This window comes from Petaurus breviceps, unplaced genomic scaffold (assembly GCF_028583685.1).
Source record: "Petaurus breviceps papuanus isolate PSGF00001 unplaced genomic scaffold, PetGlider_PUasm1.0 37, whole genome shotgun sequence".
In the NCBI taxonomy this organism is placed as follows: domain Eukaryota; kingdom Metazoa; phylum Chordata; class Mammalia; order Diprotodontia; family Petauridae; genus Petaurus; species Petaurus breviceps.
In genome coordinates this window covers 74998927-75018199 of record NW_027186296.1, presented here as the reverse complement: position 1 = coordinate 75018199, position 19273 = coordinate 74998927, and the positions used below count along the sequence as shown (strand labels likewise).

At 45.0% G+C, this 19273-nt stretch overlaps 1 protein-coding gene across 2 annotated transcripts in view; it reads left to right on the top strand.

Annotated features, from left to right (window-relative positions):
* The first annotated feature begins 475 nt into the window (after window positions 1–475).
* The window catches only part of ALPK3 (alpha kinase 3), a 44617-nt gene continuing 25819 nt past the window's right edge, over window positions 476–19273 (top strand). The window contains exons 1-3 of one of the 2 annotated variants that reach the window (XM_069098728.1): window positions 476–768; window positions 9079–9117; window positions 13937–14058. In XM_069098728.1, coding sequence (XP_068954829.1) covers window positions 626–768; window positions 9079–9117; window positions 13937–14058 — 304 coding nt within the window. In that variant the 5' untranslated portion in view covers window positions 476–625. The remainder of the gene's footprint in view (window positions 769–9078; window positions 9118–13936; window positions 14059–19273) is intronic. The other variant, XM_069098729.1, reaches the window with a different exon arrangement.

The following is a 19273-nucleotide window of genomic DNA, read 5'->3' as shown; positions in this document are numbered from 1 at the left end:
GTGACAAACTTAGCTAAGTAAGGAGGCAGGACAATATGAGACTAATTAGCCCAGCTGGGTTAAATAGTAGGTAGTATCTGAATCAGATCTCAAGTGGAGAAAAGGGCGAAGCCCTAGGGTCTATATCTGTTCCTGGCTTGCTGGGGAAGTGGGGGGGGGGGTGCTGGTATGTGTGAGGGCAGGGTGGTGATGGTACAGAATGGGGCAAGGGTGAGCATAGGGAACTGAGCTGTGGAAGGGAGGAGTGAAGAGAGTGACAGTGAGAGGAGGAAAGGGGAGGGGTGTGGGGGTGATCCAATATTGCACTCCACGATCTATCTCCCTAAGTTTGTTGCGGGCAGGAGGCACCCCCATATCCTTAAGCTGAGGTTTATCTGGGCAGCTCCGGTCGTTTTTACGCGGGGCCCAGGCTGGGGCCGGGAGGGGGAGGGACAGCGGCAGGTGACGGAGCCCACGGGGCTATAAATAGGGGTAAGAGCGTCACTTGGCCGGCCCGGAGCTGGACAGGGGATGAACAGGGGCTGCAGGCGCAGACACTGGGCAGGGCGGGGCAGGGCAGGGCAGGGCACAGAGGAGGGAGCCGTCGGGAAGCCGGAGCTAGAACCAGAGCCGTCGGGGAACTGCGATGGGGTCTCATAGGCCTCCGAGCCGTGTGTGGAGCTCAGGTCTCCGGGGTGGGGTGGGCACTGACGGCGAAGACGACGGGCCCGTGTGGATACCCAGCCCGACCAGTCGCAACTACCTGCTCAGCGTGAGGCCCGAGATCAGGTGCGAGCCTAGGCCTTTGGGCTCGGGGAAGAGGGTGGGACTGAGTAGAGGGAGCGGGGCTGGGGTTTCCCCAGTTCACAATCCCAGGCGGTTTCGAGGAGGGATCCACTGTCACTGGAAGGCAGGGAGGGGTTTGTTGGGGCGGGGACGAAGGGGAAGGGACAGTTTGTTCCCGGAGAACCTTTGGGTGCCGGGTGGGACAGGGCCTAAAGGAGGGCCTGGGAGGGAGGGGATAGGGCGGCGAGGAGGACTGTGTCCCTACGTCATCCCTCTTCCCCCGGGAAAGAGAAAGGGAAGAGAAGAGGGAAAAGAATTGGGCAATGGAAACTCGTAAGGTCTTGGCACCCGGGGGTGCAGAACTGGGGCATGCGGTGATCCGCCAGAAGTCAGAAAGGACCTCCAATCTGATCTCAGCCTAGGGGAGTCAGGGAAGAAAGGGAGAGATGGGAGCGAGGGGGTAAGACACTGAAGTATTCAATTCTGTTGAGGGACTTTAGGGACCTCGAGGTCTATAGAAGAACCAGACTCCCAGAGTCTGCTGTAACCAGCCCCTAGGGTCCCAGAAGGAATCTGAGGGCCCCCCCAAATAGCATCTTGATCCCAGTACAGGCCATTAGTTCTCAGTGAAAATAAGTCCACCCAGAGGGAGAATGAGGTAGGATGCGGGTGGGGGTGGGGTGCTTGCTTTAGAAAGATTTCAGGGGAGGGGCTGGAAAGCTTTGAGCTTGGTGCCTTAAATTCCTTTTGCCCAGAGCCAAAGCTCTTCATTCCACAGAGATAAAGCTTCCAGAGCTGGGGGGAGAGAGATCAGCTCGGACTGCCATTTACACTAAGGCTAAAAGGAGTGGTCATTTCTGGAGAGCCAATTTTGACTCATGGGAAAGGGGAGAGGGCTGAACACACTGTACCTGTAGTTGGGAGAGGGAACGAGTCAGGTCAACGAGGGGAATGGGCATCCAAATATCTGGGGACCAGACTTGGGTTTTTTAGTATGATTTCTGGAGGGGAACCTTAGCTCAGGCTAAGTGGCCGAGGAGCAGTCCATAGCTTACTCATGATGCTCCTGTTTTGTCTAAGAAGCTTCCCAAGGAAAGACAAATCTACCTGCCACAAGAGACACTCTTAGAGCTGCTTTGGGACAAAACTTAGGGTTAAATAGGAGTAACCCCTAGCTGATGGGGTAGTGATGAGTGGCTAGGACTGGGGCGCCTCTTTGGGGATGGAGGATTGATTGCTCTGTTAGAAACAATCTGTCTTGTTTAATGTGGAAAGGAGGGGAGAGAGAGGTCCTACTGACCAGCCTTTCTTCTTCCCTCTCCTGGTGATCCCCCAGTCTTTTGAGCAAACTCAATTCTTGGGATATTATTGACTGTTCAGCTGTAGCAGCTGCGCTGAGAAAAGTCTGAGAAACACAGGAGTTACATATGCAGATGGAAAAACCTACAGATAGAAATAGAGAAACAGCAACACAAACACATTGTGAGACAGACATATAGGCATGTGTCCCTTCTAAAAAGTTTCCTACCTCCCCTAATTCTGGAGTGATTTTCGAAAAGGAAATTAGATTGGACATTGAATTAGACTAGCTATTTCGCCTCTGGAATTGGGTCCATTTTAGGCCTACGAAACCAGGTGGACTGTACAGGAGACAACACTGTCAACTAGGAAACTCTCTTGGGACATGTTGTCCCCCGAAAACAGAACAAGGGAAGCAGGTTCCGAGCAACAAGGACATTCAAGAAGAAGTCCACTATGTTTCCCATTTGACTGTATCAGTAGTATTGACCTTGGCGCTGGAGAAGATCAGATGTAACCGGAACCAGTTTCTGTACAAAACCTGACGAATGGTGTCACATGTCAGAGTACAGGGTTGAGAGTTGGTGTTTAGGACGAAGTTAGATATGACTGAGCCCTGCCTGCCAAGACAAACTCCCCCCTCCCTCCTGCCCACTGGCTTTCAGGAAAAACTGGAGTCAAATTTGGATGCTCATTACAGACCCTGTGGAGCTGGCTCTTTTGCAAACCTGGAGCCTGACATTCTTGTCCTGGTGACCTGTCTGTGTTCTGACTGGATACTCTGGCTTTTGTTGGCGCCAGTGAGAAAAGGGAACAGAGGTATAATATTAATATTAAATAATTACTGATAATAAATAACAACAATAATATAGCAACTAGCATTTGTATAGTGTTTTAAGATTTGGACAGCACTTTACATAATTTTTCCCATTTGATCCTCACAACAACCCTGGGTGGTGGGTGCCATTTTACAGATGTGGAAACTGAGGCGCAGATAGATTAAGTGATTTACCCAGGGTCACAAAGCCAGCAAGTGTCTCAGAAATGATTTGAACTTGAGTCTTCCTGACTCCAAGTCTAATACTGCACCACTTATAATATAAAACAAGTTACAAACTCAGACTAGAGAGACCAGAGGAGGTAAGGGAAAGGAGAAGGAATATCAGTGTAATTGCTGGAGGAAATGTTTTTCGTGGGATTAGGAGAATAGTTCTTTGCACCTTCCTAGCTGGTATCTCTAGGCTTCCTGTTCTCTTCCCCCACCCCCCTTCTCTGCAATGTGACAATGTTTCTTCCCTTAGTTCTATCAGTTCTACAAAAGGGAGTATCTACTTATATAGAGCAGCAACAGACTATAAGGTAGCCGCTGGTCAGTCTGAGACAACCATCAGTCATTGAATGAGCAAATATTTATTGAGTATCTAAATGTACAAGGCACTGGGTCTGTAACAGCTGGATTATACAGAAGAGGGAAGCAGGAGGGCAGGAACAGTCCCCTGGGGATTTACAGTGGCTGTCCACTGGGCTTTTGTTCAGTCCCACTCTGGCACTCAGAGAGAGGAAGCTCCTTAAAGACAACTTTTTTTAAAGAGCTTTTTCTTCAGTTGTATGTAAAAACAATTTTTATCATTTTTTAAAAAAAAACTTTGAGTTCCAGATTCTCTCCCTTCTTCCCTACCCACCCACCCCCATTGAGGAGAAAAGTAATTTGATATAGGTTATACATGTGTAGTCATGCAAAACATTTCCACAATAGTCATGTTGTGAAAGAAAACATAGACCCCCCAAAAAAAACTCTCAAGAAAAATAAAGTAAAAGAAGCATGTTTCAATCTGTGTTCAGACACCATCAGTTCTTTCTCTGGGGATAAATAGCATTTTTCATCCTAAATCCTTTAAAGTTGTCTTAGATGATTGTACTGCTGATAATAGGTAAATTGTTCACAGCTGATCTCTTGCAATATTTCTGTTACTTTGTACACAGTACATTTCACTTTGCATCAGCTCATGGAAGTTTAAGACAACTTTTCAAAGTTGATCTTCACATCCTTAACTTGGAGTATGGACTCAGAACACTAAGGAGTCTTTTCCTTTTAAAAAAAATATTTTAACATATTTTACTATTTTTTAAATAAAATTTTATTTCTTCTCTCTCCCTCCTACCTCCACTAAAAAAAAGAAAAACAAAGCCCTTATAACCAATATGTACAGTCAAGGAAAATAAATTCCTACATTTGCCATGTCCAAAAATATATGTCTCATTCTGTGCCTTGAGCTCATCACCTCTCCATCTCAGGTCTCTCATCCAGGCTCTTGCCTAGCCTCTGTTTCCTGCCTGTTTAACCTCCAACTGTCCTGAGGGGCAGTGATAGGCATGGAAAATATCAAGGCTCAGTCTGAAAAATATCAGGAACCTTAAGGGCTCAGTGAAAAGGGAAGCTTTAGATAAAGTAGTTCTTAACCTTTTTGTGTGTCAAAGATCCCATCTGGTAGTCTGCTGAAGCCTGTGTACCCCTTCTCAGACTAATGTTTTCAAATATTCAGGGTTACAGAGAAAACCAAAATTTAATGAAAATAGACATGTAATTTCTTTCCCATCCAAGTTCATGGATACACTGAAATCTAACCATAGAGTCCAGATTAAGAACCTCTGATTTAGATCATCCAAATACTAGACTCAAGAAATAGCTCACATTTTTTTCTGACTGGTTCAGTTCTGTGATATTCAGGTGAGAAATTCCAAACCATCTCTGGGAAGGGTCTGACCTGGGGAAGAGTTTGACCTTTAGTTTGCATGGACTAGGGCAGGGTAATGGGTTGTAGTGGGAGGCTTTTTCCTTTGCCTGTAGGGAAGGGAGATGGGGGAAAAGGGAGGGGAGGCTCTTACCCAAGAGAGTCTATATGAGGACAGTTGCTGACGCAGTACCCAGTTCTAGCTAAGGGGTCCGGCTGTTGTCAGGTAATGGAACATCTGAGTTGATTGTCTTTACAAGAACGCTGAGAATCCTAGGTCCATTGCTGGCAGGCTGGCTTGGGCCTAGTTCCCTGTCCTCACTGTCAGCCGACTGCATTTTTCTTTTTATGGCCATTCTTGGAACTCTTGGGGCTTAGTGAAGAATTACTCCCACTGGCTATTCTGGGGATGGGCTGCCTCTGGGAACCAGATGAGACAGAGGCTGGATTCAAGCACCTGGTACAGGAGTCACAGGGAACCAGAAGCTTCGACTCGGGCACAGATTCTGCCCCTCTCTGCCACAGTGGTTTCTAGTCACACAGCCACCTCAGGGTATATTTCTAAAAACAAACCAAAGAGGACTCTGTCACAGAGTTGCAGTGGACACAATAATAGAGTTGGAGTCAGGAGGACCTGAGTTTGAATTCTGCCTCAGATACTAGCTGTGGGGCAAGTCACATGATCTCTCTCAACTGTAATTTTCTCATCTGTAAAATGATGATAATGATGATATTTACCTCACAGGATTGTTGTGAGGACCCAACAAGATATCATATGTAAGGTCTTTGCAGATGTTAAAGCACTATATGAATGTTACCTATTGTATTTCAATAATCCAACAGATATATATATAGCCTCACTGTTCATCATAAGGTTGCCCTGTATGTAGATAGAAACACATACCAAGTTGTGAGTCATAGCCTTATAGCCTTAGGAACACAGACCATCCCAGACTGCATGCCTTCTCCAACCCCCTGAATATGATGTAGTAGGAGAAAAATGACAATCTGGATTTGGAGTTAGAGAACCTGGTTGGATTGCAGCTCTACCTACATATTGATGTGATTTAGGGTAGTCATTTAGTGCGCTGGGTCTCAGTTTCCTTATCTGTAAAATGAGGAAATCTGACTAGATTCATACCTAGAGTCTCTTCCAGTCCTACGATCCTATTATATCTATTAAAAATGAAGGTGAATGAAGGGGATGTTGCTTAGAACTGGGAGGTGGGCTAAGGGGAGCAGGTACCAGGTAGGACAGCATGGAGATAGCTAGGGACAAGGGATCACCTGAGCTCCTGGACCCCACTCCTCACCCTGCACACAGCTTCTTTGGAATGGATTTCTGAACTCTTGGGGCTGAGTCAAGCCCAAAGTGAGTGTCATTCTCTGGTTACTCCTGCCTTTTTAGCTCAGGTACTTCCTCATACCAGGGGGATATCTTCCTCCTTCGCTCTTTAATTTTTGGCAAGAGATGTCACCATCCATGTGAATGACTCCACACTGTGTCCCTGGCTTGCAGCTAAGTCTGACTGGTACATCTTTCTGGTAAATCTCCCTTTCATTCAGTCAATACAGAAATATATATGGATTGCGCACTGTGTGCTCAACACTATGCTAGATGCTGTGGAAGACAAAGGAGCTAGGCCTTGAAGGTTGTATAGGATCTGAATAAGTAGAAAGGAGAAAGAAGAGAGATGTAAACATGGAGGTGGAAATCAGCAGGAGATATTCCTGAGGGAGTATGGAGATCTGTCTGGCTAGAGCATGAGTACATTTTGGAGAATCATGGGGAATAAGGTTAGATTAGTGTGCCACCAAATTCCTTAAGAACCAGGAAGAGGAGTTTAGGGGCAAAAGACAGTGTTAACAGTTACTGTGAGTTTTCTTTCTTTTTTTTTTTTCTACTGTGAGTTTTCTGAACAGAGTTATGACATGATTATAGTGTTGTTTATCAGAGATAAGTCAGATCTATGTTGGTTGGATTAGAATGGGGATGGACCAGCTTGAAACAGTAAAGATACTGCTTAGTGGGTCTTGTTAGAAAGAGATGAAGGCCTAATGGTGGTAGTAGTCATTGGGAGTGGAGAGAAAGGATGACTAAAAAAGAAATTTAGACGAAAGTCTGGGTAGGATTAGGTGATTGTAGATAATGAAGAAAAAGGATGAGTCATGAAAAAGTCATGGTTTTTAGTGTGACTAAAACATTAGGAAGGGGCAGCTAGGTGGTGCAGTGGACTGAGTGGCCTAGAGTTAGGAAGACTCATCTTTGTGAGTTCAAATCTGATCTCAGACAGTTACTAGCTGTGTGACCCTGGGCTAGTCAATTAACCTGGTTTGCCTCTGTTTCTTCATCTGTACAATGCGCTGGAGAAGGAAGTGGCAAACCACTCTAGTATCTTTGGCAAGACAACCCCAAATAGGGTCACAAAGAGTTGGATATGACTGAACAATAGTAACAACAAAACTTAGGATGAGTGGGAGAATTAACATAGGAACATTAGTTTTGCAAGAAAGATGAACTTTGACTTAGATGAACTTAGACTTGAAGTTATGGCAATAATGGAACAACCAAGTGGGGTTTTCCTAGAGATATGGACCCAGAGCTTGAATGAGAGGCTCTGGAGAAGAGATGAGATGGGAATTACCTTCCAAACTGATGTATCATTGTTGAAGAAAGTATCTATAGAAAAAAATTGGAAGACTGAGGATTGGACCTTGGTGAATCCTTAAAGTTAGAGGGTGGAAGAGAAAGAGAAGCAAAGGAGAGAAACAGATAAGTTAAAGTGTACTAAGGAAAACCAGGATAGTCTAGAATCAGAGAGAAGCCAAGTGAGGAAGCATGTGTGTGTGTGTGTGTGTGTGTGTGTGTGTGTTGGGAGATAATCAATGATATCAAATACAATAGGAAATTCAAGTAGAAATGGTGATTGAAGTTATTAAGAAGGTCATTTGTGAGCTTCCTGAGAACAGTTTTGGTTGGTGGTGGGTACAGGAGGCAAGTGCTGACAAATTGGGGGCAGCCAGTTTTAGACTGCTCATAGAGAAATTTGCAAGTATAAAGGAAAGAAACAGAATAGCAGCCAGCAAGGTCAAGAAAACATTTTTTTTTTTAGATAAAGGAGACTTATTTGTATTTTAAGACAGAAAGGATGCTATTTAAGGAGAGAAATGAAAGACTTTGGAGAGAGAGGAGGCAAGGGTGTAGGAATTGAGGAAGGACAGGATTTTTTGGAGGTCACTCAGCCTTTCTGGAATGTAGTTTCCTCATTTGCAAGGTAAGGAAGTTGGAATAGATGATTTCTAAGCTCTTTTCTGGTTCTAACTGTATGATCCTATGACACAGGTTACAAGTGGGACACACTTCTTCCTATGTGATTAGAGGACAGGACAAAAGGATGTGGACAGGGACAAAAGTGGTGAGATAATGGTAGCGGAGAGATCTTTGACCAGGGAACCTTGATCCTTTTAATAAAGTTGAAGATCTGAGATAATTTGCTTTTATTCTCCTTTAGATCTCTGTGAATCATTGATTCTTAGGGATACCCAGAGACCTAGCCTATTTCTACTTCTCACCTTTTCTGAATTCTCCTCTGGCTTCCTTGGGAAGGGAAGTTTCTGGCAGCTAGCCAGAATCACTGGGAAGAAGGGATCCATCTGGTGCAATGTTAACCTTAATGGAGCAGGGCATCTTGAGGTTCCTGCTGGATTAACTGCTTTCATTTTTTCCTATCCTCCAACCTTCCCAGCTGGTTCGTGTTGTGCCACCTCTTTAACCATTTAACATCTTAATATGATGGGTGTTCTCAAAGCCAGCCTGCCCCCTGTTCTCAGGGAATGGTGTGGAAGCTTTCTCTTGGTGGTGTGTCTGTCTCTGGTTGGGGGGCTGCTTCCATAGCAGGGACCTTGGGTAGATAGAGGGGGACTTTCACTCTACATAGCAAGGATGTACATGAACTGGTCACGCATCCCTTACAGTCCTGGGGGGGTTGTGGATGCTGGATCCAATGTGATATGTCTTTCTCAAGTGGTGTCCTCTAAGTGGATTCCTGCCTAACCTCATTTCCTGGATTCTGCTGCTAACGAGCTCTTGGTTTCAGGGATGTTGCTGTCGGGCAATGGGGCTGCTTGCTAACTCAAGCAAGCCGACTAAGACAGCTGAACCCTTTTAATAGAAAGCCTGTCCAGTGCCAGATGGCGGGTGATTAATACTCTCGACCGTTGTTGACTTCACCTCCTCTCTATGCTTTTCTGCCTAATGGTTCTGTTTGCTGTTTCTGCTTAGCTTATCAAGCAACCGGTTGTCTCACCCCAGCTCTGGAAGGTAAACTCATATTGCATTAAATTTCTCTGACCACCCCTTTTCTTGGGTCTATGCACTGGAGTTGCCTCTGGGTGAATGCTTGGACACTAACTAAATTGCATGGGGTGGGGAGGGAGGGATGCTTGGGGAGGGAAAGAAGGGAAATAGGGTGGGGGGAGGGCACTTACATGAGCCTGGCTCTTCTTGTAGGGTCCAGATTTGGCCCTTGCATGACTTACTTCAAAGGGGTGGAGGGACCAAGGATCAAACTGACCACAGATGAGTCCTTAAGATGGCTGGAGCAGTCTATCCTTTAAGGGGAAGGGAGATTTCCTTCTAGAGATACCTTGGAAAGAGATGGGGGAACCACCAGCCGAATGGTCCAGTTGCTTTCCCTGTTGTCCTAGGGTTTTATAGCTGGAAAGGAACTACTTGTTCCCCTAGTTCTATCTTTTCATGCTCCCTCTCTACTTCATGTCTTCTCCCAAAGTCTGAGATCTCTCCTTCTGATCTGGTTGAGCTACATGGTATGGTCAGAGATGAGAATCTTTCCTGTCTTCTTCCCACCCCTTGAGTACAATTCCAGATGGGAAGATTTATGAAGAGCTAGTCAAAGGGCCTTTACTGAATGAGAGAAAGTTTTTAGGATAGCTAATACAAGAAGGGTTTAATATACATACATACATATATACATATATATATACACACCTGAGCCCTGGACTTGGATTCAGGAAGATCTGAGTTCAAATCCGACCTCAGATACTTCCCAGCTATGTGGCCTGGGCAAGTTACTTAATCTCCCATCAGTTTCCTTAAAAGGACACTGAAGACAGTAATAGTACCCACCCCCTGAGGCTGCTTTGAGGATAAAATTAATAGTATTTGTCAAAGTATTTTGCAAACCTCAAAGTGCTATATAAATGCTAATTACTATTATTATCATGATCTGTGATCTTAATAAGTAACAGCTTAAAAGGCCTGAGTTTGAACTTCACCATAAAATGTGTGATTCAGTTTCTTTTTGATTTAAAGATTTTTGCCAACTGTTCTTACTGCCAGTGGGGAGACAGCTGTCATCCTCACCTAGTTACTCGATGTACCTTTCCAGACGTTTGCTAATGAGTGTTAATATGGAGCACAAAGCTGCCTTCAGCCTGGTTCCAAGTGCCTTTGTAGGTGAGGGAATCAAGTTTTAGGAACAGAGTGAAAGTAGCCTGAAGGAGCAGAGGGATAATATTTGGTCTAAGAAAATGTCTCCGTTCTTTCTCCCCCTCCCCGTTTAACAAATACAGATCCCAAGAAGAGCTCCACATGTCACCTTAGCTGGTTCACTTCTGATTTTTCCATTTTCAACTTTTTATTTCTCCAAACCTAACCCTCTCTCCACCCTGATCTTTAGTCCTGGAGCCCAGGTTTGGAAGGTTGAGCCATAGATTTTGAACAAAGGCAATCAAAACAACAGATCTTCATTAAGTACCTAGGGTGTGTAAACCACCCCACCAGGTGCTATGAATATACTTTGATTTTTTTCAGACCTGTTCTTCTTTTGGTCCAGAGAACTCTGAGCTTGGAAACTCCCTCTACAGATTTAAATCTATCATTCTTTTGCAACTTGGAACCTTAGAGAATGTCTCAGGGCACCCAGAGAGGTTGAAGGACTCTTCCAGGGTCACACAGCTGGTGGATGTCAGAAAAGGGCCTTGAATAAAGCTCTTTCTCCTGCCCTTGCAATCTGCTCTGTCCATTGTGCCATGTTATCTCTTGATTTTCTTTTACATCCTGAAGTCTTCATTGACTGTTCTTTCTTTTGTTTCAACCAACCTTGAAAAGGGAATTTGGTCTAGTGACTAGAAAGCCAGCCTCAAAATCAAGAGGATCTGGGTTTGAATCTTACCCCTGACACATACTGGCTGTGGGACTCTGAGTAAGCCACTCAATTTCTAGGTGCTCTGGTCAACTCTTTAAGTGGCAGAGAAGATGCCAACCTGGATTGGTAGAGGGAGTTACCTCACCTGGAAATACAAATGATAGGGACATAGGCTCCATCCCTATCAACTCTCTTATCCATGGCTGAGAAATCTTTCTCAGAGTTAAGTGAACAGTTCTAGTTTCAGAAGACTAGGTTGAGGCTTGGAGAGAAGATGACATTTCAGTTTTGAATTGAGATTATAGTGCAATGTAGGATATGAGGGTAGGGTTGGGCCTTTGATGAAGTCATGGAAGTGCCCATTACAGATCTCTTTTTTCAATAGAAGTGTACCCCACCTGTGTCTTCAGTGAGGAGAGGAGCAGCCTGTTAGATCTTCCCTCATGTTATGGTGGTTAGACAGTTTGGGGAAATGAGCATTTTCTGGTCACAGTGGGTCGTCATAGATCACACCAAGAATTGTTACTAGGGACTTTTGCTCCTGAGGTAAGCACTAGGAACTGTACCCAGGAAAAGTGGTGAGAATTTGAGTTAGGGTGGGTGGAGGAGGGCAGTGGGGTTGTGGGTGGAGAGAGAAGCTCACCCCACCACCATCTGTTAGCTTCCTAGTTGAACTAATGTTTTTTGCTAACTAGGTTCTAATTTCTTGTTTCTATGTTGCTGAAAGGCTATGGGTGCTATCAGTATTTGTTCCAGACAAAGCCCAAGCTAACTAACCCTAGTTATACATATACCCAAGTACATTCCATTTCTAAGTGGCTTTGGAAGAAGATTATTTAGGCCAATGTAGCTTATTGAGAATGAGATTTGTAAGAAGTTTAAGGAGCTACAGGGCCTGCATAGTTTCATCGAATCTGAAACATGGAGGACTGTGAACAGAAAAGCTTCCCTGTTCTATTATTAACTCTGTGCTATCGCTGTGGGAAAGGTTCCTACATGTGGAGAAAACAGGTCTAAGTTAAAGCACCTACCTCTCTGTGAGTTCAGAAGTCTTGATTTTTCCATAAAGATTCTTCCAGAACATTGTCCCTTCCTCCTTTCTTTGTAGTGACATCTAACCCAAATCTACACAGACCTTGAAAATGAATAGAAAATATTCATAAATTCCCAATAAAACATGGAAATGTGGGTCTTGTTTGGGTCTTCTTTCCCTCCATCTGCTCTAGAGAGGGTGGCCATGTGAACAGGCAAACATTTCCCCAGGCCCCCCAGTCCCCTATTCTTAAGAACTTCATCCCCAAGGGTAAGCCACTCTCAGAGACTCATCTTCCACATGACTGTTACTTTTGCTCCTCCATGATTGTCTCTGCACTTGGTGAGAAGAAATTATGGGGGGAGGAGAGGGTAGGCACAGCGTGTGCAGATCACATCACTGGTGTGTGGGTGTGCTTCACGAGTGGGAATGCACTTGTTTGTCAATCTGTGAAACATGAGTATGTCTATGGAGTTGTGCAAAAAGGAGGGGCATCTCTGCCCTTGGCTACTCTTGGTGTGGGGAAGGGCCTGTGAATTTGGAGGAGAGACATCAGAACTGTCCATAGGGAACCAAATCTCTCATCTTTCACAGGGTGGGGGTGGGGATAATTCTTTTACTGGAAACTTCCAGCTCCCAACATACATTTGATTTTTACAGTACTAATACTCCCATGAGTTTCCAGCCCTGTTTATGTTTTGTGATGGGTGGTACTGAGCCCCAGAGTATTCAGTGGGAATCAATTATCTGCAATTACATAGACTTGTAAGCTCTGGAAGGGATTTGCATATCCTCTGGCTCAGTAAATATTTGCCGAATTGAATTCCCACCCCAGCTTTGTGGCCCTGCCTGGGCTCAAAAGCAATTAAAATAAATCTCTCTTCTGGATGCTGTAACTCCAGAGGAACTAACGAATATTCTGCTTGCTGTCCAAATGTGGGGCCCTATAGCCTTGCTGTTTGGCAGATTTGGCCTCTCCTCCAGCTGAGTGTCTACTGCCCCCAAAGGCAAGGGCTTCTGGAGCTGGTCTAAGAGTTGGTAAGCAGCGCCAGTGTCCTAAGAAGGCAGCAGGTGACCTTCCTGGAAGGTTTTGTAGGTATGGTGACCATCTTTTCCAGACCCCGACCTAGAACTCGTGGGCTGATGAAGGATTTTTTTAAAAAAATTAAGACTGCCTCATAAAATCTAGGACTTTTGATTACAATAGGCAGGGGCTAGATAGAAGGTCAGATGTCCCTGTAATGCTGTTTGGTTAAGAAAATGAACCTGAAGTCTGTGAAGCAGGTAACCCAGGGCCACTCAAGCCTGACTTGCCTGGCTTTCTCCCAGGGACAATGCCTTGAGGTTCAGATATTGCTTTGTTTTGGAAAATGTGAGCTCCCTGACCCCTGCATCTACACTTCTTATGGACTGGTGGAAAAGCTTTAAAGGCCTAGAAATGGGGCATTGGAAAGGAAGGAGAAGTTCCATCTGTCCTCTTGGGGCTCTTCTGAGGGCTGTCCAATATTTACGTATGTGTCTTATGTATATGTTTCGCCTGCATGAGCTTTCTGGACCATGCTCTTCTTTGGAAGCTGTACTAAGAGATTGACGTGAAGACCACCAGTTGAGGGTGGGTAGAGGGGTCTCAGGCCAGCTCCAATAGTGCCAGATTTTATATTGAAATCTTGGGCCTTATGGTTATCTGCCAGATGGTCACGGTGCACAGAATAACCATCCGGAGAGCATCTGATGGCCAACCAGGAGCCGAGTCAGCTTCCAGGGCATCCGATGCTCCCAAAGGGGCAGTGGCCAGCAGGGTGTTATTTGGAAGGAATGTCACAGGAGCAGAGGTTTAATCTGTAGGAGCTCTTTCTACTTGCCAGCTCATAGGCAGGGGGTGACATGTTCTCTGGGGAGAGGAGGGAGGAGCTGCTCTGACGACTTCTTTGCCTTCCCAGGAGCACCTTCTGCTCCATCATTGCCCAGCTGACTGAGGAGACGCAGCCCCTGTTTGAGACCACCCTCAAGTCCAGGGCTGTGTCTGCAGACTGTGACGCCAGGTTCACTTGCATTGTCACAGGTAAGGATGCCTTTTGGGACCATTTTGTGCCGATCACCAGATTAGGGATGAAGGTTAATGTGACCAGTAGTGATGGGTGACAAGTAGATGCATGGGTCTGCTCACTTGACTGTTCTTGCCAAACGTGTGAAGTCTGCTTTCACTGGTGACTCCAGCTTCCCCCATTTTTTGGTCTTTTTTCCCCCTCTATATGGTGTACCTTCCTTATTTCTACATGCCAACTCATAGGGAGGGGGTGACATGTTTTCTGGGGAGAGGAGGGAGGGTTCCAGGACCTATAGGGTCCAGGACCCCTTCTTTGCAAACCTGTCCTCAAGCAGGAGAAGATGAGAGAACCATAATAACAATGAAAGCTTACAGTCACATGGCAATTTTTAGAAGTAGAGACCTTTCACATACTTTTCCACCACATACTTCACATATGAGTCAGGGTAGGTGTTCTTCTATCCATTTTACAGATTAGGAAGCTGAACCTCAGAAAGGCAAGTGACATTGCTAATGAGTGACATACATAGCCATGGTTTAACCTTGAGTCCTCTGACCTCACCAGCCACATTGCTTGGCTCCTTCACAGAATGGTAGCAGTGGAAGGAACCTTGGAAAGATCACCTCATCCAGGCCATTGGTTTTACAAATGAGGCAATGGGAATTTACTGTGTTGTTGATTTTAAGAACAGTGACATTTGTACAACTTACATCTATGTAGCACTTTAAGATCTGCAAAGCACCTACATCCGTTATCTCATTTGATCTGCCTATCCAACCCTTGAGAGAAATAGCACAGCCATTTTTACCCCCATTTCATAGTTTGAGGAAACTGAGTCTCAGGAAGGTTGTGACATGTCACCTCTGGAGACCCAATTTAAATCCAGTTCTTTTCTGACTCTGTCTAGTGCTTTCCTACTGCACCATGCTGCCTCTTTCCTAGTTGTATTTATATTTTAACAAGTCATGAGCCAAAGGAATGAATTTCTATTCATTGTGGAATTTCAAATATTAGGAAGCTGGTGGGAGAAATATTTGTAAAGGGGTGTTTTCTGGTATTTTTGAAATCATATTATAGGGGTGACTGCTTACTCCTCTCGTGCTTAAGACTAGCTTGTTCTGTGAATGTGTCTATATGGGAGCCCCTGTGCCAAAATGCCTGTATTCATATGCCTGTGTCCTAGTATGTCTGTTCCCAGTTGTTAGCTGCTTTTGTAGAGGTGGTGATGGGTTGAGTGTGTGTGTGTGTGTGTGCCTTTACTCCTGTCTTTACAGAAGAATTCCAGCATTTGCTTAGCAGTAGTGTCATTGTGGTATTGCAGATCATATAGTTTTAACTGCACATTCAGATCAGTGGGGATCCACATGGGATTTAATTCAACAAACATTTTATAAGAACCTACTAAGTAGAAGGCACTGTGCTAGACTCCAGGTCTATGAGGAAAAAAAAAAAGGAAACAGTTCCTGCCCTCAGGAAGCTTACATTTTATTATATACAGCAAATCTGTAAATAAATGAAGGACAAAGAAAATTGGATAGGGAGAGAGTGCTAACCACTGAGGTGGAGGAGGAGCCCAGGATGGCTTAGCAGAGGACAGAGTCTTGAGGGAAGATTTCTGAGAGGCAGAGATAAGGTGGGAGGGAGTTAGAGGAGTGGGGAAATGGTTTGTACCAATGCACAGAGATGAGGGATGAAATGTTGAATTAGGAGAACAGATAGTAGGCCAGTTTGGAATGCAAATGAACTCAGATAGTTTCTCAGGGATTGCTAATTCACAGTGCGGGTCCAGGGAAAGCCCTCACATAGAGTAGGGTTGGGCTCCTTAATGGAGAGGAGTCTGAACAGGCAAGAGAGAAGTGCAGTCTTGGGCCTGGAACTATTATAGGATATAGGAATAGAACTATTCATCCTAAACAGGACTCTTTAGAGAACTGACCACTGCCCTTTAGTCCCTGGAGTCTATTTGTTGCCCAAAGGAATACTATATGCATCAGTGAAGGCTACACAAGATAGGATTCAGGACCCTACTGTCCACTGGAATCTGTCTCCTAACTGGGCAGTCACCGTGCAGAGCTGGGTATAGAGCTAAAAAGAAATCTGGGTAGAGAATTTAACAAGGACCTGAAAGGAGAGGCTGTCCCTGTTTCTTTCTCCTTAGGGGAGCCTCTTGCTTGAGTAGACAGTCTTAGTTAGTAGGAAGGATTGATCAGGGCATCATCCAGGAAAGGTTTTGAGAATCATAGCCCTGGATTTTCCAGGCTTATCCTGGTCATCTCCAAAGGGGCAGAAACAATGCGATGTGAGATAACGTATGGAGAGTTTTGCTGCAAAATAGGCAACTTTCTCATGGGTTCCATGCAGGGGAAAGAGAAATGGGGAGAACAGAGTTATGTGTTACTTTTTATACCTGTGAACATTTTTCACGCCAGAAAACATAACCGTCCATGGCAAATAGCTATTTATTTAATGAAAAGTCAAGTTGCATATATTGCTTCCAGTAGACACAATTTTCAAACATTGCCCAGGGCACAAAAAATGTCATTTCCTGGATCTAGTCATGGTGATGGTACAGTGAGTGCCAGAGCCACAGGTACTCAGAAGGATACAACTTATCCCCCACATAATTTCTTTCATTATCTTAAGCACTGGCTTGTTTGGTCAGATTAAAGTCACTGCTATTTAGGCTTTCTGTGGCTTTCACTCCCTTTCCTGTTTTTTTGACAGAAACTCATAATGCTTCTTCTCTCTTTGGGACCCTCCTGGAATAGATTGGGGACCCCATCAAAAGAGATCCTATACATGCTACTGCATCCTATCTGCAGATCTGGTGGAAGCCACTTAGCAATAGGGAAGCAGAGTCTAGAAAAGCCTGGTCTGGAGCAAGCTTGGGAAAGCAAGAGCATTCCAGAAAGCCTCAGGTCTTCACCTGAGATGGAGCCAAACCAAAATAGACTTCCAGGCTCACCCTAGAGCAGACCTAGACTTGAATCTCCATGGCCTTCCTTTCATCAGCCCCATTCCGTTGAGGGTCTCCAAGCCAGTGATGGCCAAGGTGTGACTGGATCTCCACTAGTTACTCCTTGCCAATCTAATTTTTCCTCTGTTCAGTAGATTCACAATCCCCAAACTCCAAAGCCTTGTGTGAATGCATGCCTAGCATGGGCATCTTCTATCTGTGAGGCAGAAGTCCTGCAGTCTGAGTTACAAAGCAGTTCAGAGGTCATCTAGTCCCACTCCCCGTTCTGTGCAGGAATCTTCTTTCTTACATCTCTGACAGGTGCTTCTCTGTCCTCTACTTGAATATTCTTAGTACACTACCTCACAGAGTGGCCATTCTCATTATTTGATGACTCCACTTGTCAGTGAATTCTTCCTTGTGTTGGGTCCAAATTTGCTTTCTGTCGTTGGCCCCACTTCTGCCCTTTCCTGTCAAGAATACGAGAGAGAGACAGACAGAGAGACAGAGAGAAACAGAGAGAGACAGAGAGAGAAACAGAGAGAGACAGAGAGAGAGAGAGACAGAGAAACAGAGAGAGAGAGACAGAGAGAAAGTGGGGGGGGGAGAGACAGGGGTAGAGAGAGAGAGACAGAGAGAGACATAGACAGAGAATATAAGTTCCTTGTACGTAGCAGATGTTTTGTTTGTGTCCTTGTATCTTCAGTGCCTAGGACAGTGCCTGGCTCATTATGATAGGTGTTTATTAGTTGATTGATTCCAGCTTAAATCCTGCTTTCTAAAGGAAGCCTTTTCCAACCAGTTCTGCTGATTTTTTTTTTTCTGCAAATATTGCTTGTTTGGACTTAGCTGTTTACATGTTGTCTCCCCATTAGATAAGGAGCCCCTTGAGGGCAGGGACTGCCTTTTTGCCTTTCTTTGTACCCCCAAGAGCTAGCACAGTGCCTGAGAAATAGTAGGTACTTAGAAAATGTTTACTGCCTGCCTGAATGGGGAAAAACAAACCAAGCCTAATCTCTTTTCCACAAGGCAGCCCCTCAGATATTTGAAGATATCATGTCCCTCCTAAGCCAAGGCGGTAACACGGAGAGATGAAATAGATAGTCTGTGCCACTGGAGGCTCATCTGCTCAGGGTGTTATGAGTGCCCATGAGGGTACAGCTAAATGAATCCATATCTTGGGTGAGTGTATGTCTTCTTCCTTGGCAGAGTTGAAAATAACTCAGCGATTAAGTCAAATTTCTTTCTGGGAGAACGTTTCCTCAAGTCCTTGAGTTGTTTTGCGGCTCGGAAGAGATGACCTTTCCCTGCCTGTTTGCATAAGCACCACAGTATGGTATCCAGGCCCTGAGATGGGCAGGTTCTAAGCTCCCTGAACTTCCTGCTTCTGAGAGTTTCCTCCAGCTGTCAGGCCACTCAGCTGATCCCTGTGGGAATCTGGGTTGGGAGTCACATCATGGGACAGGGAGGCATGGAACCAGCCCCTCGGAGTGGTGAGATCATTCCACAGAATGGCTGAGGACATTTGTGGTCTCTGGCATTTATCAGATGCACACAGATGCAGTGATGTAACCGGGGGCTTTTAGCTCAGTGGAAACATGGGGCTCACTTTACGGTTGGGGTTGTATGGGGAGAGTGCCAGGGTTGTTCTAGATCCATTTTTATCTCCCGGTCCTGCCCTAATTAGACCCCAGGGCAGTAACCCCTAGTTAATTTAACTCAACATTTATCAAATGCCTACCATGTGCTAGGCATGGGTCCCCAAAACATGCTTTATGCTTCTTGCCTCTAGCCTGTTGAAATTCTACCCATCTTTAAAGGACTGGCTTAAATGCCATCTCCCTCTGAAATGTACCCTGATTCACCACGACACCCCGTCCCCCAACTCCCAAGCTGGAAAACTTCTCTAAACCAGGAGAGCACTTTGTTTATAAGTTTCACAACATTTATTGGCACTGCCGTGTAATTCAGTTACTTGCATATTTGTCTTATCTGCCTTGTAACCTTTTTCAGGGCAGATGTGGTATTTACATATTCATATTTGAATCTCCTCCCAGCACCTAGAACTATTTGTTGCATATTTAATTCAACAAACATTTATAAAGCACCTACTGTGCTAAAGCATGTATTAGGTGCTTATTGGATATTTGTAGAAGAAATTATGTTAATGTTTATGACCTCCAAAAGATATCCCTTAGCTAGGAAGTGTGTTATAGTCACTTTAGGGTGAGGGTAGTGATGGAGTAAGACATGTATCTCTGAAGACAGAGCCA